The sequence below is a fragment of the Cinclus cinclus genome, chromosome 15 (genome assembly GCF_963662255.1).
Source record: "Cinclus cinclus chromosome 15, bCinCin1.1, whole genome shotgun sequence".
Taxonomy (NCBI): domain Eukaryota; kingdom Metazoa; phylum Chordata; class Aves; order Passeriformes; family Cinclidae; genus Cinclus; species Cinclus cinclus.
Window position 1 is genome coordinate 8,581,927 of NC_085060.1, and position 26,435 is coordinate 8,608,361.

The 26,435-nt window shown below is 44.8% G+C and overlaps 1 protein-coding gene across 1 annotated transcript in view; it reads left to right on the plus strand.

The window, feature by feature from the left end:
* The window catches only part of GPC4 (glypican 4), a 65,023-nt gene that overhangs the window by 17,189 nt on the left and 21,399 nt on the right, over positions 1-26,435 (plus strand). Inside the window, exon 2 of the mRNA XM_062502688.1 lies at positions 12,917-13,075. Within this exon, the coding sequence (XP_062358672.1) occupies positions 12,917-13,075 (159 nt within the window). The remainder of the gene's footprint in view (positions 1-12,916; positions 13,076-26,435) is intronic.

Genomic DNA, 26,435 nt, shown 5'->3' on the forward strand with positions numbered 1-26,435 from the left:
AGTAATTGAAACTTCCTTTTTGCTGCAAGCCCTTTTCCCCCCTTCTTTTCCCTCTTTTTTTAAAATATTCTTAAAAGAACATCTTTTGGTCAGTGAGTTGATGGAATTTTGCTCAGGAGGCAGGCGCAGTTTGAGTGTACTTTGCAACTGGTCAGTCAAAGCTTATAGGACAAATTACTTATGTCTGCAAGTCATTCCTCCAAGTTGAAAACCACCTAGACCAAATAAACCTTGAACTACAGGTTTTATGAGAGCTTTTGTGCATGTAAGTGAGGCTTTTGTAATCGCAGTGATCTGATAAAACCTTAAAAACCAGGGTTCCCATAAAGAAAATAGTTCCACTTGAGGTGATAAAAGCCACATCTGGTAAGCTTTGCTTGCTACCTCCTGATGACCTGTGAAACAGCAAATAGTCCCCGCCAGAGGAAGGGACACCAAACTACTGGTGCCATACCCTTGTGGTGGAGGGGATGCACCAAAAAACCAGTTGATAAGAGAGTAAACCCAACAGCCTTTGAAGAAGGAGCCTCTTCTGGCTCATCCTCTAGCTCACATTTGATATTCCACGACTACGGTGTCTTGCTGCTTGCCTCCTGGCTGGCAAGGCACAGGGAGATTCAGAGGTTAGGATAAGGAGGGGCCTGTGTAATTGAAAGCAAACAAACAGCTAAGACAAAGAAAGAAACATAAAACAGCAAACCCAAAGCCACAAATAGAAAACAGACTTTCCAGATTGATTAGTTCAAATTTGTTTATTTGATGTCCCTAAAGTTCGGGTTGTCACTCTTTTGAGGTGATTCTCCAATTTGGCAATATGTTCACCATGTGTTTGCAGATCAGTTTTTCACAAGAAAGACCCTGTTTTTTGGTGTGTTGTTGTTGCCTTAAACTTTGAATTGAAAGGGGGGTTGCAAGCTCCATAGGCTGATTTATAATTGTGACATTCAGGTGCTGCTTTTGAGGTAATTGCGTTCTGTTAAACTTTGATTTCATGGAGAATTTTCCTTGGGAATGTACTTAGTGATATGATGTGCTGCTGATTTGCCAGTTTTTTTCCCAGATGTAGGAAACTCTTTTCCCAGGTTTAGGAAACAGGTTTAGGAAGACTGATGCACTTACTGTCTTTGTAAATCAGTGGAGACCTGAAAAAGTCTGGGTTTACTTTTGTTTTTCAGGGTGTTTTGGACGGAGAGGTGCTTCCTATCTTTAGTAATAGATCATCAGTGCAGCTTTAACATATATATATATATGTGTGTGTGTATGTATATGTGTGTATAGATATATATGTATGCATTTTATAAGTTTGGCTTAAACACCCTCAAGTCCCCAGACAGAGGAATTACAGCTCCAGCCTATTAACTGTTGGCCGTTAATGAGTCAGGTCTAAATGCCTTGATTGTGCCTGAGATTTCTAAACTGAATCTTTGCATAACATTAGCATGGCAGGAATGCCTCCCAAGGACACACAAGAACTTCCAGGCCTTCCCATGCCTCTCCAGGAAGGAATAAGTACATTTTGGGTTGTACTGATACCATCTCTTGCCTTGGCGCTGTCAAAGCGGGTGGAAGCTCCCCGTTGCTCTGGTAGCCTGGCTCTGATGTTCTTTCACATCCAGGCACATTGTTTATCTTAACCAAGGCTTGGATAAACTTCCAAAATAAATGACTGTAGTAGTCCAACTCAGTCTGGTTTGGCATAGGTTTTCTGGAGTGACTCAAACGTTATAAATATGAAAGTAACGAGACTTCAAACGCCTCTTTTGGGCCAGGTTTTCAGAGTTGCCTCCTAAAGCAGCAAAGAGGAACCTTTCCTTGAAGAAAATCTTTGGTTTTTCCACTATTTAAACCCCCGCCCTCCCCGTTTCTCTTTTCATCTGTGCCCTTTGTTCACGTCTGCCTTCCTGATTAAGAACTAATCAGTGAAGATAGATTAGTCCGGGAGCATTGCAGCCCTTGGGACCCGCGCAGCTCCGGCAGGTCAGAGCCGGGAGGCACCGCGGGGTCACCGTCACCGCCGCGGAGGAGGCCGGCTGGGCCGCGCTCCAGTGACCGGAGGAATGCGGTAACAGGATTTAAAGGAAACGTACAGAACTAACGAGGATTAAGGCTAATTGTCCTGCGAGGGGCGGCAGGATGTGGCCGTGCGGGGAGCAGCTCTGTTCAACGCAAGGGGGGGGAAGGTCTGGTAGTTAGGGCCTTGTTGGTGGAGGGCGCAGGTAGGTTTTGGTTGGTTTAGTTGTTGTGTGGAGAAATGGAAAGTAGTGGATTGGAAACAAAAATAAAGTTGTGTTGCCCCTTAAAGACTTCAAGGCTGTTAGAGCAAGTATTTCTGCAGTTGGTGGGAAGCATCCTCCAAATGGCCGGTTCTGTTTGTGCTGGCTTTGCCCAGCTGTGGCTCGGTGCAGGGAGCCGATGTCCCCTGACTGCTCGTCCTGGGGCTGATGGGAGACTCTTGCTGGAGCACTTTGTGTGCCAGTGGGTTGTGTTTGGAGCAGTGGTGTGAATGCTGTTGGAGGTGTTTAGAGGACCCTGCCTTCCCTCATAGGTCAGGCTGGTTATCGGGTCTTGCAGAAAGGCCACGGGTATGTCCGAGCTTGAATAAGGGGGGGTTTAAGAAGCAAAAGCCCTCAGGCTTGATCCTCTGCAAGCCAGAATGTGTGAAATGCTGTCTGGAGCCAACCATCCATCATCAAGTGGTACTAGAGGACAGCCAGGACCAAAAAGAGTTATTCACATTGTATTTCTGTGCTTTGGGGCAGATCTTTCCCTGCCTGGAAGAAAGTCAAGTTTGCATGCATCCCAGCCAGAGGATGGAGAGTTGATGCTCTTCAAGGCTGCAGGACCCTCCAGAAAAAAACCCTGTTTATTTGCCTTGTGTCAAGGTGGGGTTGGAATGGGGTCTGCTGGACAGGGTGTGGGAGCACCAGGGGCCTGTGATTCTCAGCAGATGTGGATGGACAAGTTGACCAAAAGCAAACTCGTTCTTCCTTGGGCCTTGGGTTTTACTGTTCCTGATAGAAGCAGTCCAAAGCTCAGTTTTCTCACCTGTACAGAGGTGCCTTGGGTGTCAGTGGGGATATACAGAGACAGGGGAGGTGCCTGATTTCCCAACTGTTAGATTACAGCTGGAATTTGCCACACCTCAGCCCTTTTTGTTTATACTTCCAGTTATCACAAGTCCTGACCCCAAAACACCTAAGCGAGCAGTAATCTTTCAGAGGATGATGGGGTGTTTCTCCTTGGTGCGGATCTTGGGCTCGCTTTTGCTCCCTCCCTGAGTGGGATTCCCAGGGTCAGTGGGTGCTGTGGTGTGGGTGGCTGGTGGCATGCAGGGCACCAGGAGGAAGGAGATAAGGAGTTGGTGCTCTGGTCCCAAGTCCAGGCTGCCTGTGCTGTTGGGAAGAGATCCCTGCCATTGGCAGCTGCGTGGGACAAGGAACTCACATGGCTTTTGCTATCCAAGCTAGGGGAGTAAAAGCAGTCCTCCTGGCATGTCACTTAAGACTTTTGGGTGGCCCTGGCTGGTCCTGGCTATTTGCTGAGCCCCTGCATCCCAAGGCAGGGTAAAGGAGCATGTCCTTATGAGTGGAAAACATTGCCCTGCTTCTTCCCTGATATTTGTGTATTTATTCATACACTGCTCTTTAATATAGTTGCTTGCAGTTGGTCTTGTGCTTTTGTTTGAGTTTGTTTGGGTTTTTTTTTGTTTTGTTTTTCTTTTTTCCCTTCTCTTCTGTATGAAGTTGGTGTCAGAATTGCAGCAGGTTCTGCAGTGCCTATTTTGGTTCCCACAATAGGGAATTAATCTCTCTGGAAGTTCATTAACATCTCTCTTGTGTTCCAATTTATAGATTAGATTATTGTTTGTATAAAGCCTGAGATATTTTTTAAATTTTATTTTAAGTCAAAACCAGGAAATTGTGGCTGACTTCCATGAGCTTTGTTTCTTATTTGAGGAATTAAAAACATCTTTAGGTTTTGGGGTTTTTTAAAAAATTTTTGCTTGGGTCACAGCTGCCAGTTTGCATGCTTTTAGTGCTCTTATTGCTGTGGAACTCATGCAAATGGTAGCTCTGGTTTGTGTCATGGTGCATGTGTGGTTTTGCTTGTGCAAGCAGGAAAGCTTCACTTCTGTTGAGCCCCTGCATAGCTGATAACTGTGAAATGGGGGATGTTCAGGGGGTTTGGCCACACAGACACAGTTCAGTGCCTTAGGACAGTGGTGCTTGCCTTGAAATGTGCCAATGCCACCAGCTGGGAGAACAGTGGCTTCCCATGGTAGTGCAGCTGTCAGCTGAGGAGATCTGTCTTACCAAGTGCCTCCACAGAGCCATGAATGTCTTACATCCTTTTTAGTTTCTTTTGTGATTTTTGAAGGTGTTTGTCCCACTTAAGGCATGATCCTCAGAATCACAAGGATCATCTACTGCCAGATCTGGGACTTGCCAGCAGATGACCAGTCTGCTGGCACAAATAGGTGAGCCTGGCTGCATCTCACAAAAACCTACTGTGTGGCTCTGAAATGTGTTTTTGTGCATTGACACTGGAATCAGCTGTGTTTGAAAAGGAAAAAATTACTGGAGAAGTGTTTGCCAGTGGCATATCCCTGCTTTTTCCTGCCTGCCTACGTGTGGTGCCACCCAGCTTTGGTGTCAGCATCCCTGGAGGTGCTTGGTGGAGGGTCTAGGGCATGCAGAAGGAGAAGGGCCAAAAGTAGTGGGAGGAAATGTTAAGAAGGAAAAATATTCCAGTTTAAATGACATTGATTGTGATGGAATCAGTTTTGATCAGAGGCTGCTTTCTTTTGGCAAATGGCTAAAAGCTTTAGGGCAAAAAAAAAAAAAAACAGGCAGTTTTTTTGGCTTTGTTTTCCCTTCTCAAGGGGGAATTTGAGAGGGAAAAAAAGTCTCACAACAAAAGTAACTGTCTCTCAGCCAGATCTCTTCTATTTGCTATTACTTGTGCCTGAGGCTTTAGTAATTCTGTGTATTTGCTGTTCCAAATGGATTCTCTTCCCTGCCACCCCTTTTGCCCCCTTTAATTGCATGAAATTATACTTGGTGAGGTTTTTTGGATAACTCTGGCAAAATCTGCTGGCCAATCTCTATTGAATTTTGAAGTCTGATTGCTGGCTGTGTGCAGCTTCTTTTTCCTGTGACTTTTTCCCTTAGGTAAAGATAAGAGTATTGGGCTGCAAGTACTGGGGTTTTTACATGTTCTTTGGTAGCTGATAGAGGGGCTCAGTCATCCTGGAGGTGGGTTGGTCTAATACAGGTATCCAACCTCCTCACCAGAGAAGTGAGAAAAAAACAACAGTAGTTTTCAGCATACCTTGTCCCTTGTATAACACCGCTCACTTAGTGCATGTAGGCAGAGACATGTTATGAAAACTACTTCATCTCTAAAGAATTTAGTGATAATAAAGAGAATTTGCATTTCCTAAGTTCTCACTCAGAGATACCAAGGAGGGCTTTTTGGTTTTGTTTTTTTAATTAAGAAACAACTCTTGGTTTTCATTGAAGGTTTCTATCTTAGCTAGAGCCAGGGAGAATCCTCTAGTGAGCCAGAGTTATTTCCTTTTCAGATTTGCTTAAATAATAAGTTTAATTATGTAATACTTTAATATTCTTTTTTTTCCCCTTGCCTTATTTGTATATGCAGGTCTTTGTGTGGTTTCTCTCTCTTTTGATGTTTACAGAAATGTATTATCTTCATCTGTCTGATTTGTGTTTGGTGTGCCACTAATTGACTCAATATCCTGTTTGTTGGAATGAAAGCAGGCTCTATCATGGCATATTTTTCCAGGGTGTAAAACCTTGCAGTATTTGGGCCACCCTGTCGGGTAGGAAATTGTTGGCTATGCTGTGGAAACGAAGCAGTGATGGTATTTTTCCTCAGGTGAGCTGGGTTTTAGCTTTTAATGAACTCTTTAAACTTCACTGAAGGCAAGATCCTGCATCCTTCTTGCTTAGACATCACCTGCAAAGGGCAGAGGCCCCGGCCTACATGTACTGTAGAGAGTTTTTGGGTTTGGTCCTTGGGGTCTTCCACCTGAACCTCTCCATTGCCGCAGTTTGAGAGCTGGGCAGGAGGGGATCTCCGTTGACCAGTGATGCTTCTCTGGGCTGCTATGGAGAGCAGAGACAGATCTTTGTCTTTTTTGGGGGGGCTGAAGAGCTGGGTTAGGAGTGTGGAAAGGGCTTTCTTGGTCTGTCCCTGCCCAGGAGGGATAAAATCACTCCAGTTGACCTCAGCAGACAGCATTTACCCAGACGTGGTCCTTCAGGGACTGGTTCTGTCATCAGGTCCAGGATGAGCTTTGCAGTGGTTATTCGGACCTGGGCGGGTGGATGCAAGAGCCCTCTTTGTGTCCTAAGTTGCTCTTTCCAGTAGAAAATTAAGCCAAATGCACATTAAGAAACTTAATGTACACACATGAATATAAATCTCTCTTGTTCTCTGCACTCCCTTGACCCTCTTGGCAGTAAATTTGGGAACCCAAAGCTGTCAACAAAGCAAAATGGAAAAATAGAAGCCAGACAGACCTCGGCTGTATACGATATTTTAAGTAACTGTAGGTACACGCTATGGAAATAATTAGGATTATTTGTTGTGTTGAAGGGAGGTATGTCACTGAGGTATTGTGTGCACTGCCATTCCACTGCCTGCAAGATGGATTAGCAGCTGAGTTAACAGATGCAGTAAAGCTCAGCTGAAAATAGTTCACTGTTGTTAAGCGTAGGTGAAAGGGCTTTGGTTTGGGTATCAAAGAGTATATTTTGACTGCTTGACAAGTTTGCAGAAAAAAAAAATCATTTTACTATTATAAGCTTTCTCTGTGAGTCTGGGGAATTTTTTGTGCCATTAGAGTAATCAGCAAAAAACTGAAATGCACATTGATTAATAACCTAAGTGGAAGTGCAGGGGAAACAAGTGGCTTTAGCATTAATAAGGCAAATAAAACATGTATATAAAACAGTTGCTAATTGGGTGGGATGTTAAATATGCTGCATACTGGCTCATGGTGCCAAAATGTGGTACTTCCATAACCCTACTAGTCAGCTTTGGGAGCTGACTACATAGTGAAGATGTCTCCTGGCTTAAAAATCCTGGGTGGTTGGGAAAAAAGGGTTCAGGTGTGGATGAGAATCCACCATGGTTGAATCCAGGACGAAGATGATCTGTGACTGTGAAAGGGCTGGAGCCCCATGCCTGGATGGAGAGTGGTGCTGGCTGCTGGCCTTCATGGTGAAGACCTGAGTTAGGGAACATGGGGTGTGCTCTCTCTTTTGGTGCTTTTTCGGTGTGAGATCCCAACAGGAATTACTAATGTTTTGAGGAGAGAAGGAGAAAAAAAAAGCTGACTCTGGTTGCATGAGCCTTTGGAATGGAAATGGGAGATGATTGACATTGGAAGATGGGGTATGTTATTTTGTGTCTGGTGATAGATGCAGGGAGGCTGCTGCACAAACTGCTTCTCCTGGAAGTGTGTAATTGAAATAAGGGTTTGGGATGGTTGTAACACGATGCAGTCAGGAGCATCGGGGGAAGTGCAGCCCCAGATGTGCCAACCTGGTTTGCCCTGCTCTGGTCAGAGGGTGCCAGCAGCTCTTCATCGTTTGCAGGATGTGAGCATAGGATTCTGACTCTGCTGCCTGTGGTGGATGTGTCACCACTGTTAGCAGGACTTCAATGCTGTTTCACATCCCTTCCTTCCTGGCACGCGACCATCTCCACAGGAGTATTCTCCCCAGTAAAATAAACACAAGGCCGACAGCAGCACAGCTTTAAAGCAAGTGGAGAATACTGACCACCCAGTGAAAAAGGGGAGCTCTGATAAGAGGCATCAAATAAGAATTCAAGTTTGCTGCTTCTGCCAGGAAGAAAGCATATCTTGAAGTAGCTTGTGTCTGTGACAGCCAGGGAGGAAGTGGCAGTGCTGCTTTGGGGGTGCAGTGTACCCCAGAGACAGATATTTTTTCCTCCCTTTGGTGTTCACAGCTTAGTGTAATTTCACCTGGAAATAGTTAAATGCCAAGACTCTGCATTTTGCTAGTGCTCTTTGTTCGCAGGTATCTAACAGCAGTGTAAGCAGTGATTATGCTGTGGCTGTGCCAACATCCTGTAGGGATTGCATACAGCAGCACCATAGATGGACAAGAACTTGGGTCCATTCCCAGAGGTGCTGAGCATCCCCAGATCATTTTGTAGCCAGGAAAAGGGGGCATTTTTGGTATTTTGGGTAAATCAAAAGTGACTGGGTTGAGTGGACAGTTCAGTAGCTGTGTCTGTCTCATTGACTCCACCGGAGTCAATCACAAGCTCATGCTTTTCTTTCTTCTTGCCCTTTGCTGTTGTGAGGCCGGAGCAGCGGAGCTGTGCTCAGGGGTGATGCTAGTGTTTCTTGTCATCTTTGTTGGGGGTTTTGTAAAGCCTCAGTAGCATGTCAATTATATATGATGGGTGGAAGCCTAATATTCTGTGATAATTAGAAGGCAAGTCTAGTGTGAAATTGGATTAGGGTCCGGCATTACAGTCCGGGATTCCTTTGGTAGTTGGTTCAGAGGAAGTCATAAAACCCCTTTAAAGATGACACAGGCCCGTGTGTGCTAGAGGGGAGAGGCAGAGCACACGGCTGAAATGCTGTCCCCACTTTCAGGCCCTCAGCAGTGCTTGCCTCTTGCTCCTCCACCACCCAACCTTCCCCCAGACTGATTTCTCACATGGGAGCAAAGTCCAGCAGTAACGTCTCAGACCATAAACCACTTCTGGCTTGTTTATTGAGCTCCAGTGAAGGGCTGGGCTGTGTGGGGAGCCTTTTAATGAAATACCCACTCCCCACCTCCCAGTAAACCACTCCTGAAGCTTTAGCTAGTTTTGCAGTTATCTGTCCTTAAGTATGAACTTGGTTAAGGCGAGGAGAAGCAGGCTGGGAAGACATGCTAGACGTCCAGAAATAGCACTTTGAAAAGGTCTGGTTTGGTAACCAGAACTGCTTTTCAGTATCATATCCCTGAGTTTGCACTGCCTACTTACTCATTTGATGAAAATTTGTTTTTCAACACATTGCGAAGTAGTTACTTGATTTGGAAGAAACTGTGTGCCTGGAATCCGCTAAATGTGGTGTTTCGGTAATGGTTTAAATCATACATTTGCAAGATTACCTTTCTGAGTGCATTTGCTTGGATGTACAGATGGTAACATCATATACCATCACATTTCTGTCTTTAAACAACCACCTCCATATCCCAGAGGTATGCTGTTAACCAGCCAAGGAGCAAGTATCTTCCATAATTTTTGGTCCCTCATTTCTCTCTCTGTACTCATATGTATCATAAAATAAGGAAAAGTCTTGCTGCAGCAGGCCATGAGAAAGATCTGCAAATCCATGTCAAGCTGTGGTGATGGTGTACATATGCAGTAGATATTTGGAGTCAATCTCTGCTACTTGAGCTCTTTTTGCCATGGAGCCCACTATGTGATGATTGCACACCCTGCCGAACAATTCAATAAAAAGCCAAACTTGAAAGGAGGCTGTGACAGAGTTATGTTTTTGCTCTGTTCACATGGTGATAAATTACAAAAGCTGCCGAGGTTTTCACACTCAACAGTAGATGAAGAGTTGCCTTGTATGGGCATTGTTTGATGAGTTTTGACTTGGGAAATAATTATTGCTGAATGTACCCTTGACAGCAAATGCACACCATGAGCATTCTCTACATAATATACATAAACATTAGATCTCTGCTAAGTATGCCTAAATACACATATTTTTCACTTGTTTTCTTTAGAGGAGTTGACTGCCAGTTTGACAGAGTGTTGGCTTTGATCTTGGCTCCAGGTTGGTGTTTGGGTGTGCAGAACTGGTCCATGCTCACATGGCACTCTCCAGTCTTCATCCCTTCCATTCCCCTGGTTGTAGCACCATGGTGTTTGAAAGCTGTTTGATGATGTCTTGCATCAGGGTCTGTCTGCATGGGTTGAGTCCTGTGGATGGATCCTGCATGGATCAGCTCTGCTAGCAGATTTAAAAGGCCAGACATGGGATTTTTCACATGCTGTGCCAGTGTTGGTTGGGTGTATTCTTGGGGATGCGGTTGTGCTAAGGACAAACCTCTGTGTGGGAAAACTGGGGCCCTCAGTGTCTTCCAGTGACTTTCCAGTGGCATCTCCCACTGTGGCATAAGAAAACTGCAAGAAAAGCAGCCCATGGACCTAAACTTTCTGTTTTTTAAATGCTGGGTAGCAGAGTTCATCCTCCTGTGATTAGCACTGAGTAGCCAGAGCTCTTCAGCTCCAGACAGAGCTAATTCTTGATCATGAGCCAAGACCACATAGTGCTGACATGACTGAGAAATATCTTCCATAATTAGATTGCTTGGTCATTCATTTTTGAATGTCTGAGTTACATTTTGGAGCATTATTTCTTAATGATCAACCAGATGGGATCTGTGCAAGCTTGATTTACTGTCAGTGGTGCTCTTGCTTGGCTTTGCACGTGTGTCCTGGGGAGCCACTGTCAAATCTAGGACAAAGGGGATTAGAGGAAATTATTTCGCTTTGTAACATTAGATGGGATGGTAACTGTAGTGTAATAATGTAAATGGATGTGAAGCTGATACCTGTACTTGTGAAATAGGTTGGGCTTTTTTAAAATAATAAATAAATTGGAGAAGTTGTTAAAACCACTGTATTAGGGACTGTAGGATGTCTATGGACAAATTCAGAAGTGTCTGTGAAGTTTAACTAGGAAAAGAAATCCTGCTCTCAGTAGGTCTGAATTTGCTTTGCTGCTGTTCATGGTTAATGTTGTGTCAGATTCCTTAGTCCTGTATTGGAACTGGAGCAGAGATTCAAGGTGAAATAAAGCAGTGATGCTTGGGCACTTTCTTATTTTGATGCTTGCTGGTAAGGTGGGCTCAGAGAGAAGTGCCCAGGCATGCTCCAGGATGGATTTAGCAGGCAGGATCTGAGTACCCCTTCCTCTTTTCTAAATGACTTACGAAGCTACCTGGAGCTGCCTCCCTTGGAGCTGTGTATTTGCTGCTGGAGATGCTCCTCTGAGACAGAAAGAAATAGTCTGTGAAAAAAGATATATCTGTAAGGAGTCAGTGAGATTTTTCAGTGTTTCCTGATAACTGTGCTTTAGCAATGCTGCTTCCCGTAGCAGACTTTGAGCTTTCCGTAATTGAGGGGCAGTGGACGGTCTTGTGCAATAAATTATCTGTGTCAGAATTATCTTCTGGTCAAGGTCTCTCAGTAATGCCACAGAAAACAAACAAACCCTGTAGCATAACAGGGAAATAGATTTTAAGAGGAGAGGTTCTTAGGAACTATATATAAAGAGTGAGAGAGAGAGAGAGAAATACTTGTGTTGTTTTTTAAGATGGCTCTGATGTATCTGTAAGGCGACACTAACCTTTCTGGGTTAGAAAGTCATGGAAAGTGATACCAAGGTTCACTAGCTGGGCAAAAGACATTGTTGAGAAATCTTGCACAAGGCAGGCAGAGCATCAACCTGTTGTGTTAACTGTGGGTAGCCTTTGAACTGTCCAAAACCTGCTTTTGTTTCTCTAAACCAAGTTTTGATGCTCTAGCAGGTAGGATGGATGGCTCTTCCTTAAATGAGTGGTGCACTGCCTGTCAGGAAGATGTTATTTTCTGCATGGGGGCTGACGGGTCCTTTGCAGCTCTGACAGTGAGTCTCTGAACCTGCATGGTGGTTGGAAGTCCTTGGTGACTTCCAGGGTGGGAGCAGGCAGGGAAGAACTTTCCCTTCTCCATCTGCTTCCTTAGAATGAAGGATAAGGTCTGGCAGCAGGCTGTGAAATGGGAGAGAAGACAGCAGCTTACATGCTGGCTGTGTCTTTTAAAATACCATCTGACTTGGAAGAATGAGTTATTCATCCTGACTGCTTGTTTTGATCATATCTTCTGTGTTGACAGAGATTTGCAAAAATTTGCCCAAATTTGAACCACTTTGGCCGTGAGCTCACCTGCTTTGTGTTGGTGCTGGTTTGTGGGGTCTGTCAGAGAGCTGAAGCTGAGGGCTGCTGTGCCAAGGGTTTATATTGGCCCAAAACTTGACTGGTGTTTTACAGGTGGTGCTGGAAGGGGACAGCTTCATCCCACACTGCTGCAAAGCGTCTGAAAGCAAATTATATGAGTCCAGATCCTATGTCCACATTGTCTGAGAGATTTTTAAAAGGAGCTGTTGCAGATACTGAAACACTTGGTGATGAAGCCTCTGAGCAAGCCAACTTGAGCAAGATTACTCTTATGAAAGAATAATCTTAAGGGAAAAAAGTCTGTTTGAAGTCTCCGAAAACAAACCCCCTGTTTACTCTGGGATGATGACAGAAAACTGCAAAATTAGGAGCTGGGAAATATGAAGCGTGTTCATAAAGCAAGTATAATTTAGTGTCAGTGACAACTGTGCTTCTGAAAGAGACTGCTTCTCCTCTGATATTTGGACTGGGGAGGGGTGAAGAAGGAAACACTTATCTGGACAAAAAGGGCCATTGCCCCTGGTGTTGTGTATTAACTGAATGAACTGGAAGTATTTAAAATAGTCAGCACAAACTTCATGCAACTTACCATATATAATATATCTATGTACAGGTCAGTTTTTTGGTTCTTCAAATTATACTGTACAGGATTAGTATCTGTTTATTAACTGAGTAAGTAAGAAGAAACTTTTTAATATTCTCTCAGAAAGACGAGGCTTTTACATGTATTGCTGTAAAGTTTCTCTAAGGAATCAGGTTTTGTTGTGTTTGGTCCAGCACTCGCAGTGGGGGGAATCTCCTTGCAAATAAATTGTGCTGCAAATCTTCACACACCCTGCCTCATGAGACCCCTTTTCTCTGGCATAGAGAGTCCTTTTAACTTGGGATATTTCTTCTCTGCTTTTCAGGTGACCACTTGAAAGTCTGCTCACAAGGCTACACATGCTGCTCTCAAGAAATGGAGGAGAAGTACAGTCAGCAGAGTAAACATGACTTCAGAAATGCTGTCGTAGAGCTTAGCAATCACCTACAAAACATGTTTAGTTCCCGATACAAGAAGTTTGATGGTAAGTGCAGAGACCTTGAACTTGCTCTCCTTGGGATAAAAATGTGAAAAATCCCCATCCTGTTGTTTTCTATGCAGTTTTTCTGCTCTGTCTCCCCCTTTGCTGGGAAAGTTCATGACTCGGCTCAGAGGGCAGAGCATGCCTTGTTGTGCAATCCTGTGAGAGAGAGGTATTTGCTGATTATGGCTGCTTGTTTCCCAAAGAGAGAGATCTTTCTTTCTGATTAATCTTTTGAAAAGCCATTTTGCTCTAATGTAAGATTGCAGTTGGTTTTGTTGGTACATCCCTGAAGCGTGCGTAATTGTAACGTGCACATCTTGCAGCCCCGATCCACAACAATGCTGATCTTTCTCAGCACGTTGGGAACCCACAGTATTTGTATCCATCTCACTTTTAGCCTTTGGGGCTAGGCAGAGCAGCAGATAAACACAGAGTGGTTTTGTGTGGAGGCTGAGGGTTCAAATATGATGCAGGGTCAGAACCATAATGAACAAGTCTCGGCTGAGTTCCCATCGCTGGAGTGTGATGCTAAGTGCTGACAGATAAGCAAATGGCTGGTCTGGGTATTGCCCTTGGGTCCACAGTGTGTCTTGTCAGACTGGCTCTCCACAGGACATGCCTGGCTCATGGGAGCTGCAGGAAGAAGCTCTCTCTGGGAACCAGCCCTGCCCACCTTGCAACCAGGTGCTTTTCCTTTGAGTCCACCTCTGCAAACAGCTGAACTCGATGCCTAGACACTGGGCACAGCACCTGGCTGAGGTCCCAGGGCATTTCTTGGTTTGCTTCTGAGCTGTTGGTTGGTTCCTGTGGGACTTAGTAGGTGCCTCAGTGCTCCCAGACACTGCAGCCCCTTGTTGCCTGGGCATCTTGGGAGGAGGAGCAGGATGTGAGGCTGCTGCTTGGGTTCTCCTTGTTAGCTGGGGGAGTGAGGTGACAGCCAGCTGCATTGCTTGTACCTCACCATCACGTTCTGTGATGTTCTCTGGACATTTGTTCCTTTGTTTGGTCATTGGTTCAAAGTGAGTTTTCTATGAATATCCCAAAACGTGCACCTTGAACCTTCCAGCAACCTCCTCTGCACTACTACAGCAAGTAGCAGCCTCTTGCTTTCAAAAGGGATTGGCACTAGGGTGAGAGAAAAAATCCCTGGGTATGAAATTGCAGTGAGTCAAAGTAGAATTATGCAATCATCTTGATAGCATCTAAATCTGCTGGCTAAATATTTCCCTCTTAACCTCTGTTGTCTCTACCTGCTGGTACACCAAAGGGTGATAGAGGGAGAACCAAAGTGTCTAGACTTGCAAGATTATTAAATGCAGAACAAGACACTTAATGAAATCCAGCCCATAGATAAGCCCGTTCAAAGAGACCAGAGGAGTAGCATCTGCTTCACCTTAAATGAACGATGAGGCTTTTTGGAATGCTGCATTGAAAACAAAGCATGCACGGGTTGATGCATTAGCATCACTGACGTGGAGCAGACATCCTGTGAGGTGCATTGGCCCCTTTGTGGGAGGAGGGATGGCTGCAGGGCTGTGTGAGGGCAGAGTGCAGAGGGACATTAAGCCAAGCTGAGATGGATGCCTGTCAAAGTGCAAGGCTTCAAAATATATGAGCTTTGGAAGGGAGCCTGCACAAGCTATTCTGTCTGTGCTCTGTGGTTCTCCTGTCAGCCCCTCAGAGCATCCTCTGTGCTGGTCTCACTCTCACTTTAGCCCAGGGAGTCCTTGACTGGCAAGTCTGGAAGGGGATGGTGTTGTTCAGCTATTCCTGAAAGCTGGATTTACTGTGCCCAGCCTGTCCCTCGAGGGTGTGTCTCTGCCTCATGTGAAACTAATGAAGGAGAATTGGCAACCTCCTCAGCCTGTCCCAAAGCCTAATGACTGTCTTTGAGTGCTAATATCAGAACTAAATCTTCATTTGCTGCAGACAAAGCTGATTTAGGATTTTTTTTAATCTTACCTGGGGTGGAAGTAGAGATGAACTGATAACCACCCTCCCTCATTTACCTCTTGGGAGGCTTTTAATCATGACTGCCTCTCTCCCTCCAGCCCAGTCACCTGGAGGCTGAAGGCACACCTTGCTGCTGGGGCAGGTTGAGGGATCTCCCTGCTGAGGTCCTCAGACTTTTCTTCAAAAATGTTGGGGTTCCATGTCTGCTGTGTTCTGTTTAAGAGCCTGCTGTTGAATGTTTGGTTGCTTGTGAGATGGTGATTTGTTCCTTTGGTCTTGGTGCTTAGTCATTAGATCACCTGTGGTCAGTTGTGTCTTGCACATTTGAGTTATTCTTGCCCCACATAATTCATCCCACACTTTTTGATTTAATGTACCCAAACTACAGGAAGGAGAGGCAGTCAAGACCTGTATATTTGTCCTGATCCTTGGGGATGAGACTGGAAAAGGACACAATCCCTTCCAGAGCTGCTCTTCTGCATGGACCCAAGGTCTAATTTTACTATTTGCAGCTTTTCAGGGCTTCTGTATCACTTGTAGCTAAATACATTGACATGCAAATAAAACTGGCAAAAACGAGCTGTACACCTTCCTTAGTTTAACATGAAATCCTCTGTGCTACAGTTGTGCAGAGTGACTGAGTAAGCAGGATGAATTATTACAGAGGCCAAATCCACTTCAAGTGGAGTGGACACTTCTCTTGCGGGGTTACACATCCCCAGGCTGTGATCGGTCACTCCAGGATGCAGCCCAAACAGCAAACCCTGTCCTCCAGCTCTTTGGAAATCTTTGTTGTGGGCTCTCTGGCTGCTAATCTCCCAGCCTTGACATTCAGGTCTGGGAGGAGAGGCAAACCTGTCCTCTCACTGTTATGTGCTTGACCTTTGCAGCAGTTGCTGCTGCAGAAGGACAGTCTAAGTGTCGGCATGTCCTTTGGATGGAGGCTGGGATGCCCTGTGGCTTCTGAAGTGTTTGCATCAGCTGTTGCTGGAGCACTGTATGCTGTTGGAACTGTTGCCAGAATTGCTCTGATCTGACACCAAAGCCATACAGAAATGGATTATCTCCTCTTTAATCAGGAGCATGGAACGATCTGCTGATTATCCATCCCCAAGGGGCTGACCAGGAGTCATTTCAGCTCCTAGTGCATGATGTGACAGCATCAGATCCTCCTGTGCATATTTGGTTTGCCTGCACTGGGAGAACTTGTGAGCTCAGGAGTCCCATATCTTACATATCCTGTCTAAATATTTGCTTACAGTACAGGTATGTATGCTCCTGGAGGTCTCCCCTGTTGTAATTTAAACCACTAGGCTGATGCCAGCGTAGCAGTAAGAGATTAATTTTCAGCAGCAAGGGAAATGCTTTTTTGTTAAAATAAAAAATACTTCTTGAGTTGTTGGATTCACCATTGCTAAATTATTTTAGAGGTGAATATTTGCTGATTTATCTCAGGTATGTTTATGAGCTTCATTGAGAAATTAGTGGGTTACATTTTCTGGCCATATAGGCATCTCACTCTTTGACAATGACAATCATGGGAAAGCTGTAACTGACTGTGGTGACATCTCATGCCACAGAAGCAGCTATAGCAGTGAGGGATTTAAACACCCCCTCCCTTTTTTTAAATAAAATCTCTTGTGCCTTGTCTTATCTTCACAACTTAGTGCCCTCCCCTTCACTCTCCTGGGGATTAATAAAATTGATAGAATAAATGGTGACATTAAGACTGCATAAATATTCAGTTCCATGTATTAAATTTGAACTTTCACCTCTTTTGCCCTTTGAGGCTGTTTTCCACGCCAGGGTCTGTGCTTTGGGGAAACTGCTCAGCTGTTTTGAGGAATTGGAACCAGGACAGGACATAGCCCATAACTCTTCTGCAGTGTTTCCGCTGTTCTCTTGCTTCCTAGATAAGATGTTCTTGCCTTTTACTTTTTAAAGACTCATCCTGAATCTCCTGGAAGACCTAACTGTTGTGCCAAGCCCTTTTCTGGGGGGAAAAATAGAGGGGTTGATGAGTCCCACAAGCTCCTTGTTTCTCTTGCCCCTGTATTTCACAAGCACTTTTGCTGTTAAACTTGGACCAAGTTGTGTCCCTTTCTTTTGTGCACTCCAGACTTATGCAAGACAGCAAACTTGTGCAGCCCTCATTGTACAGGAGGGAAGTGTATGAGCTGGTCTGTCTCTGGGCTGGGCTGGCAGTAGGTTTGGTGTTCCCAATGCCCAGATAACAGCAGGATTTGTATCAAATGGTACAGCCCGAGCCAGCATCTGGGAAGTGATTAAATGCTGAGAGTTCCACCTCTGATCCAGTCTCCCTGAATTTTCCATTAGCATGTAAGATAAAACACATACAGAAGTGTAAAAGGAAACCCTTAGGGGACAATAAGTGGAAAGAAACCAAATCCAAGAAGAAAGAGCTGGGCAGGGGTCCCTGAGTCCATGGTGCACACAACCCCTCTGCTGTACAGTGAGTGGGCAGAGGGGCTGGAGAGGGATTCCTGTTTGTGGGCTCCATGTCTGTATTGGGTGGGGTAGCTACAGGTACAAAGTGTGATCATGATGAGCATCCTGGAAGCATCCCAGAGTGTCCTTGACCTAATGTGAGCCCTGTGTTAGTTCTGGGTGCATTCATTTCTTTCAGTGACTGGCATGTGGCTGAATCTGAGAGACTGGTCAGGAGAACATTGGCCAATAGCTTCCAAGCTCTGCTGAGACTGGAGAAAAAAGCCTGCAATTAATTTCTAAATTAATTTTTGTTGTTCAGATAACCCTTTGTTTCTAGCTGCTGTCTCCAGGTATGAGTTATAGGGGAGGTGTGCAGTGGGACACATAGCTGGGATGTATTAGTAACTGGGAAGGACACAGAAGGGACAAGGGAAAGCTTTTGTTGGTCTCCTTTCTGCTGCTTCAGGCAGTGTGGGGGCAAACAGTGAAAGATGAGCCTCACAGGTGCCCGGCCTGCTGCTCCTATAGTTAGAATTTGGCAACCCATTGGGGTGCTTTGCCTTACCAAAATAACTGCCCTTTGGGGACCTTCATCTCACATTAATTCTTTTACTGGAAACTGCCTGTGAGAGCAGAGACCTGGGCCCTTGTCCTGCTCCTTTGGCAGGGTCCCCCCATGTCTGTGGCACCCAGGACCATGGGGTCAGTACTGCTGCCAGCACATTCATAACTGCAGGAGGCAGCTCCTGGTGTGTAGGCACAGCTGAAGCACTGAGTAGAGACCTGGTAGAGCAGCCAGAGCTGCATGGAGTTTGAGCTTCTGAATAAACCTGTGTGGTGGGAAGAGCTCTCCCCTTGCCCCCCACCTTCAGGCGAGTGCACTGCTGACCATGGCATCATTCAGGTACAAGCAATAGGGTGGTTTGGTCTATGCTGCCACTCACGTTGAAGTGAAGGCACAGCCTTGTTCTGCCCTCTCCAGATGTGGATGGCACCAAACCTCATACCAACCAGGGCAGAAAACATTGGGAAGATATACCTCAAAGAAGCTGTTGTGGAGAGGTAATCCTTTGGTCTTGGTTTCGGATTGGTGCTTACCGAGGATAGGGAAGGAGTGACTGAGGAGAAGCTGGAGGGAGCAACCACCAACACACTTCCTTTAGAAAATCCCACTTGTGGGCTTTTGTTTGTGCTTTCCCACTCAGTGCAACAGCAATGAAATAAATTGTCTGCTGTCTGTGCCCTGGAAGTTTGTTTATTCTTTGTTCTTGTTCAACTGGCTCCTCTCCATCTGGAGGTTTTTAAGGAGGCACATAGACCACTGTGATTTTTAGTCTTGTTCATTGAGGAGGGTTATGCTTGTCTGACAGTGGTGAGAGCCAGACCTCTCTTTTGGGAGGCTTGGAAAGATCCTAAGGTCAAGTCCAAGTTACCACAGAAGTAGGAAATTTCTTGGGGCAAGGTGAAGGGGGTTCCTGCCCTGTTGGTTAGGAGGGGGGGAAAAAAATGTTACTAGATTGTGTAACTTAGCCAAGACTTCAGCAAGGGGCAAAAGCAGTTTGTTTATGGGCTTGGGAGGATCAAACACTTTTATGCGATCTCAGGTCAAAGCAGTTCTGGTCTGAAGGTCACAGGTAAAATGCTCTTATCCTTTTGGCTTTTATTTCCCAAAAGCAAAAATGTGGGTAACATGCTTTGTACTTGGCTACAGGAAACGTGCCTGGTGCTCTCTGGTTACTAACTGCTGTCAGCCAGTCAATGAGCTATTGTTTGTCTGTTTAAAATTAACTCTCTCTTCCTCCTTACTGCCCAAAGGAGCAACCAAGCCTGTGTGCATAGTCCTGGTAGCTGCTGCCCTGGATGCCTGTTTTGGTGGTGATGGTTTGGCTTGGGGGCGTGATAACCCACTGGTGCAGAGCTGGAGCTATTTTATTAGTGTTTAATGTACTGTAACGTTTTAGTGTCCAGCCACTCACATGCTGGCTGAACAAATAAGAAGCAGCCCTAGCTGGAAGAGCTCTCCCTACAAGTGTAATGAGATGAGGGTAGCTGAGGTAATGGAAACAAGAAAGACATCCCCGCTGTTCAGTAGTGCAGGCCCTCCTCACACTCTGACAGCAGTAGGAAGGGAGGCTTGGGAAAACATGTACCTGTGAAATACCTTAGTGAGTATCCCAGAAGGTTCCTTTGAGCTAGGAGCATGTGGGAGGCAGTCTGAAGGAGCTCACTTCCAAGTGAAGTTTGGGCTGGGAATTTGGTGTATTGGTACCAAATGGATGTGGGGCAAAGGCTGAAGCACCTGAGAAATCACAGGTGTGTCTGAAGAGATTGAGGAATGGGTGCCATGAAAATCAGACATGGGGGGAGTAGGGGTAAGAGCAAACAATGGAAGAAGAAGAAACAGCTGTAAAGAAACAGCTGAGGAAGATTTGTCAAAAGGAGGGGATGGAAGTGCTGGGAATGATGGACCTGCTGCTTGGGGAGGAGGCAACATGGACACAGTGAAAGAAAACTCAGTATAGTTGTCCAAAAATGGGATGTGTCAGCAGTGACAGTCCCTGAAACCAGGGATGAGGAGGCTACAAAGTCTGGGCTTATCCTGCTGCATGGGATGTGCAGGATGGACTAAGAAGGGAAGGGACCAGGGGCATTTCTCACTGTTTCCCTAATGTATAGGATGACTGGTACATACAGCAGGGTGCAATGTGCTGCTGCTTGTTTCTTGAATCACAGGCAGCAATCTCCACATTGTCCTCCTCCCTCATTGCTCCTTATTCTCTATAGCAAGTTCAGTCTCTATGTGATGGTGCTGCCCAGTGCTGTGTGTTATCTTCTGCCCTGCACTTCTGCAGTCCTACTAGCCCCACAGTGCTTCAGAAACCAGAACTTCCAGAAATCTTGTTTTTTGATGTGGTGTTTTTTTGCTGTTGGTTTTTTTTTTTTTTTTTCCTATGAGGCTGTGGCCCAGTTGTTTTTGTTGTCTTGATTTTCACTAATCAAGCAAAGTTTAGGGAGATGTTCCTCCCAGCTCTGCAACATTCACATACTGGGGCTGTTGCTGTGACACTGGCAAGATTTAAGTCTGTACTTCTTCAAAGCCGGTGAAAGAGTTCTTCCCATGTCAATAAGTGCTAACACATGTTTGAAAACAGGACAGATAAACAGCTTGTGGGTCTGCCCTGCCCTTCTGAGTTCATATTCAATAAATGTGTTAACACTGTATGTTCATGGGTTTCTCAACACTTCCGGAAAAAGGTTGTCAAGCTAGGATTTGCTTTTTCCCGGTGGAAATTACAAATGCTGTATATAAAATAAAGGAAGTGAAGGCATATTAAGAATAATGAAGCACATTCAGAAAAAAATAATTGCTTTGGATAATAAAAAATAATCCTCTTTGGATTAGGTGGCATGGCTGTGGACGGCTTCATCCTCCAGGTGAAGAGAGCTGTCAAACATTTGTCTCTTTTCTCCCAAATTCCGTTTATCTGTCTGGATTGAATTTTACTTCACATGGTAGGAGCAGCTGCAGGGTGGAGTTTGCATCTGCAGATGCACCTCTGGAAAAACACAGGGACAGAGCCAGCACTGGCCCTTCCACGGCACAGCCTGCGGGGCCATGGCTTGGGCAGGAGCGTTTGTCTGGGAATCCATCTTGCTGATGTGGGCATTTTATGAGTAAAACTGTTAAAGGGAAAATATAATTAATCTCTTTGTGGCAGTGTTCTCCCGTACACACTAGAAACTGTAATTGTCTATACAGACAAGCAAATTAAAGGTTTTGGTAAGACAGACGGTCCTTAATTAATCATAATCTGGACAATATATTAAGGGTATGCTTGAAAAGCTGGGTGGCAAATTATCTGAAACTAATTAATTGCGCCTATAAAAATTTAGCATGTTCCATATGCGTGCTTAAACCTGGTTTTATTTGTTTTTAAGGTGGTTGAGTAATTGCACGTCTACCTGGGATCTGTTTGTGTAGCTCATTTGCAAACCTCAAACAGAATAAGGCCAACTGAAAACTCTGCTCTTAACTAAGGAAACCTGGTGCATGGGAAAAGCAGCATGGCTGGTGGCTTTTCTGCTGGGAGCAGAAAGGTGTGTGGCAGCCCTGGTGTCCTTCTCGAAGAGCACCAGCACCCTGAGCACAGCCAACAGATGGGTGTCTGTAGCAAGCACACTGGCTCTACAGCCCTGCTGAACTCTTGGAAAAGACGTGATTTTTTTCTTTTTTTTTTTTTTTTTTTTGCACTGCAGTTAAGGTTTCCTTTGTTCTATAAAATGTGGGGGGTTTAGGTGCTGAGCCCTGTGTCCCTGATAATTTGACTGTTTGCATGGCTACAAGAGGAGTAAGTGTGGTGCTGTGGAGCACTGTGCCTCTCTGTGTGAAAGTATTCCCTGAAATAAATGCGTTTTGCTCCTGACGATAAAGAAATTGAAAGCACAGCTTTGCACTCTTGCAGTGGTCAGCACTGGATTCAGCCCTGGGGTCTGCCTGGGGCAGGGCTGGGGAGGCCAAGGACACAAGTGCCCAGGTCCTGACACAGGGCAGGTGGTGGCAGGAGAGAGCTCAGACCACGCAGTTTTTGCTGCTTTTTCCTTTGCTGCCAGCACCTGTATGGAAATGCCAAACCTGACTGTGGGTGAAAGGGAACGTGCCCCTTTGATGTGTTCAGCTCATTTCCAGGAGCTACCTTTCATTTAGGTAGGACTGTGCCCTACAGCACTGGGATCTCCTCAGGAAAAGCCCTCTTGTATGAAAACCCCACTCTTGTAATATCTGTAAATGTTAGCACAAGGAATAGGAAAACACTGCATCCCTTCTTACTTTAAAAAAAAAGAAAAAAGAGAATATTTTCAGGTGACACTTAGGAATCCAAGATCAAAATTATACTGGGTTTGAAAGTCAAAAGAAATAGAAGTGTTGTCTGGAGGTGGGATTTACTGGCTCGCAGTGGGTGGAGTGACTGTGTTTCTTCAATTAGATCATGTATCTGTTATTTGGAAGAAAGATTGTTTTTAATTATTCTGGCAGTGGAATCTGATGTCATGTGGAAGCACCTTAGGGAGATGATGTGCTCTCCTGCACTGGGTTACTGGCAGGGCTGGTCTGCCCTAAAGCTGCAAAGAGGTAATATATCTTATTTACCTGAAAAAAAAGGAAATTGCCAAGTAACTGTGATTATGTTTCTCAATGTGCTCTTTTAAAGAAGGATTTGTTCAAAAGCAGAGATGTTTTTCCCCAGGATTTTTATTGCAGAGATGGCACATGTGCCACATCCTGTCTTTCTTACCATTTCTGAGACATCTCTAGGCTTTCACCAAGTGGTGGGCATTGAAATTCTACCCTGAAATTCAAAAATGTTAAAAGAATAAACAGAGCCTAAAGCTATAGATTAACTGACTACAGATTATGCCTTTTCTGCCTCTTAAAGTTAATTGCATTGGAAATGTTCTTTTCCTTTGAGCATCAAAGCCCATAGAAGGCACAGAATTTATTTTGCAATACAGACAATTTTTAAAATCGTTTCTTGCTTTAAGAAAAGCTTTGTGGCTCTGGTCCCACAATGTTGGTTCCCTCAGCCTTGAGCTTTCCTTCCTGGGCATCACCTTGAGAAGGTGACTTTGCATCAGCAGCACTTTGGCTGAGGTGTGTTGAAGCAGTACAAATGGCCTTGCTCCTCAGTCGGGTTGGACCAGAGCTGGCTGTGCCATGTTATCCCAAAGCCTTGTCTGTGGTTCATCCTCTCTGTGTAACCCAGCCCTCTCTGCAGGCTCTGCTCTTAGTCAGGAGAACCAGGGAAACCTTGGAGCCACATGCTGCTCTTGCAGGTCACTTTGTGAAGCCCATCCCAACCCTGTGTGTGCCTGTTTGTCGACAAGAGGGGCCAGCCCTTGTCCGGGGAGTTTAAACAAGATAACTGGAGGGAAGAGAGAGCCTGCCATCCCTCCAGATAACCGTGTCTGAGAGAGCACTGGCAAAGTATGATTTGTCGTCTGTGAAAAATGTTTGTGTTTGACAGCTTTTCACAGGAAGCCTGTCAGAGTGATAATTTAATGAATACAGATTGCTTGCAACACAGCTGTAAAACGTGCTTTTACGGTGCTGTAAAATAAGCAACTGAGGCCTTTGTGTGTTTGCTTTGTTTGAGAACAAGTCAACTTCTAATACAAATGAAAGGTGGTCATTTATTTTACCCAGCAAACAGTCAAGATGTAAGAGAGGAACCTGCCATTTTTCTTCTTGTGGTGGCAAGGTTAATGCTGGGTTATGTTGGTGTGTGCTAATCAGCTCATTTCTGTGAAGGAGAGAATGAGTATCTAATTAGATATAGGGAGTTACTAGTCAGATTAGCATTTAACTCATAAAAAGGACTTTCAGGTTTTTTTCTTTTCCTTGCTGACATCTATGCCCATAGTTTGCACAGAGAAAAGATTAATATTCCTTCTGGTGCCCAAGCTGATTTCTTGATGTGGAGGTAGAAACTGAGGATTCAGACTTGCACTATGCCAATAGCTATGTTAAAATGCATCTTTAGATATGATTTCATTGCTACTGCTGACCATCTTAAGAGTGCTGTGTGGTGCATGGAGGAAGATTCTGTGTACATCCCACTGCTGGGTCCATCCCTGCTTACTGGTGTTGACTGGCCCTTCATCCCCAGAGCTATGCTTGGCATCACCCTTTCCCACCATCCAACCCCACCCCCACCCCAGGAGCTTCAAGGTGCCAGCAGTGGCACCCAGTGGCCAAACCACAGGCGCTGGTCACGAGGGCATTCTGTCTGGCATGTTCAGGGATACAGGCATGTGGTGGCAGGATGGATGCTGACTCCAGGCTGCAGACAGAACCTCCTCTGCCTTCCTCCCCTTCTTTGAGAATCGGTCTTCTGTCCATGAAAATCATGGTTGAAGCTTGAGCCAGAGACAACAGCACTGTGCATGCATGCTGCCTCCTTCAGCAGTGCTGTGTTGGGCTTTTGGAAGTGCCTGGTTTTGGTGGGAAGTTTTCATTTCCTTTATTTACCTTCCTTTCGGGCAAGGAAAAGCTGCTGGCTGGAAGGCTGCAGGTGTGCAGGTATTTGCTGCTAATTAGATTGCAGGGTTTTTTTCATAATAATTAATGAACATACCTGGTTCTAGCCCATGTGAAAAATTGCTAAGAGATGAAGAGCTCTAAAGCCTGGATATAGTTCATTCAACTTCCACTTTGGAATGTAACCAATGAAATGAGTTTGGGCAGGAGAATAAATTGGTTATGGTAATATGGATGTATTACTTAAGATAACTTTCTTGGCTTAAAACATTGCTTTGGGTTATTTAGACTGATGGTTAGAGCTATCTGATATATTTGCCATCAATAGAATTTCAAAAATCTAATTATTTTTGAAGAGTTTGCTGATGCATCTAGCAGGTTTTGTGCCTGGTACAGAAGTATTTAAATAAACAACTTATTTGGTGATACTAAAAGGTCTGAGCAAAGGAAGGAAGTGAGCCTTCAAAATGATTAAGTGAATTAGAAATTAATATACACCAAGCTAATCTCTACAGTATAAACTCAACAGAAAAAAATCTTCCTGGAGAGGAAATGCCAGTCATGGGAACGAAAGTGGAGGTTCCTGCTGATATTGGACAGAGGACGTGTTGGGTGTTTGAAATCAATCTCCTCTTCCCTGGATCATTTCTCTTGTGCTCCTAAGAGGCTGCATTATATACAGCCATGTCAGGCACTGAACCCCATGACTTTGTTAATCGGGAACTCATGGAATGTTTCAGTTTTTCCAGAAAATGTTTTCTGTGTTAGGCTTTGTTTGTACTGGAGCACTTTGAAGACGAAAATCTGAACTTCAGCATACTTTTAATGTCTTTTAACAAGGTTTAAATTCACACTGGGCCAAAATATTCCCCCCCCCCCCCCCCCACTCTTATAACAACTTCTAGCTCTAAGCATTGCTCCTTTGAGGATTTAGAAAACCATAGAGGCATGTTTTATTAAAAAATATTTATTGAATACGAGTCACAGAAAAGCAGAGGTCAGAATCCTCCATTGCTGGTGGCACACATAAATAATCTGCTTCCTCGTGCAGCTGCACCCGCTCCCCAGGGTGCTGGTTCTCCCTTTGGGGCTGCAAAAAACAGGCATGGAAGGCTTAGTCCAGTGGCACCTACCTTGCTCTCCTTAGCTGCCCCCAAGGCCATAGAGCAGGGAGCTTTTTTCCCAAAATGGGCCAAATGCTTTTTGGCCTAGTGGACCCCTCCCCTATTTTTTACTTTATCTCATCTATGCCTAATCTCCAAGGTAAAGGCTTTGTGGCAGGATAGATTGTGCTTAGACACACTTGTCAAGGTTGCGGTGATGTGTTCTTAGAGGACGTGTTCTTTGAACTGCTTCTGCAGTGGAATCATCATTGGGTCAACTTGTTACCAGTGTTGGAGACGCGCGTGGCACTGCCAAGACATGGCAGCAGCCACTCTCTGCTGCCCAGTGCTCCTAGAGAGAACCAAAGTGGAGATTTGCTTTTAGAAAATGATACAAATCACAGACCCTGTCTGTCCTTTGTCATTTGATAAATCTTTTGTTATTTTGTGGCAAGTGTTTAGCCCTTAGATTTTAAGCAAGTTCGGGTATAACTGGGGGGTTTTTGCACTGCCACAAACATCTGAAGCCCCTTCTTCAGTCAGGACCAATTGGGTAAGTGGTCAGGCCCTGCCCTGAGAGATTATGAACTTGCAGGATGGGAGAAAGAAGCTGCAGGTATGTTTTAAAATATTTTTTTAAAATATATTAAAATCTGTTCATTTTTGTGGCTGGTTTATGAAAATGTTGGAAAGTGAGTAGTCAAGATCTGGAAAGAAGAACTCATTTGTGCAAAAACATCTGTTTAACAAAACCACCTTTTTTCTTTCCAAGATGTTGTTCTTTGGGGATTACATCTTTTCAGATGCCTAAATGGCA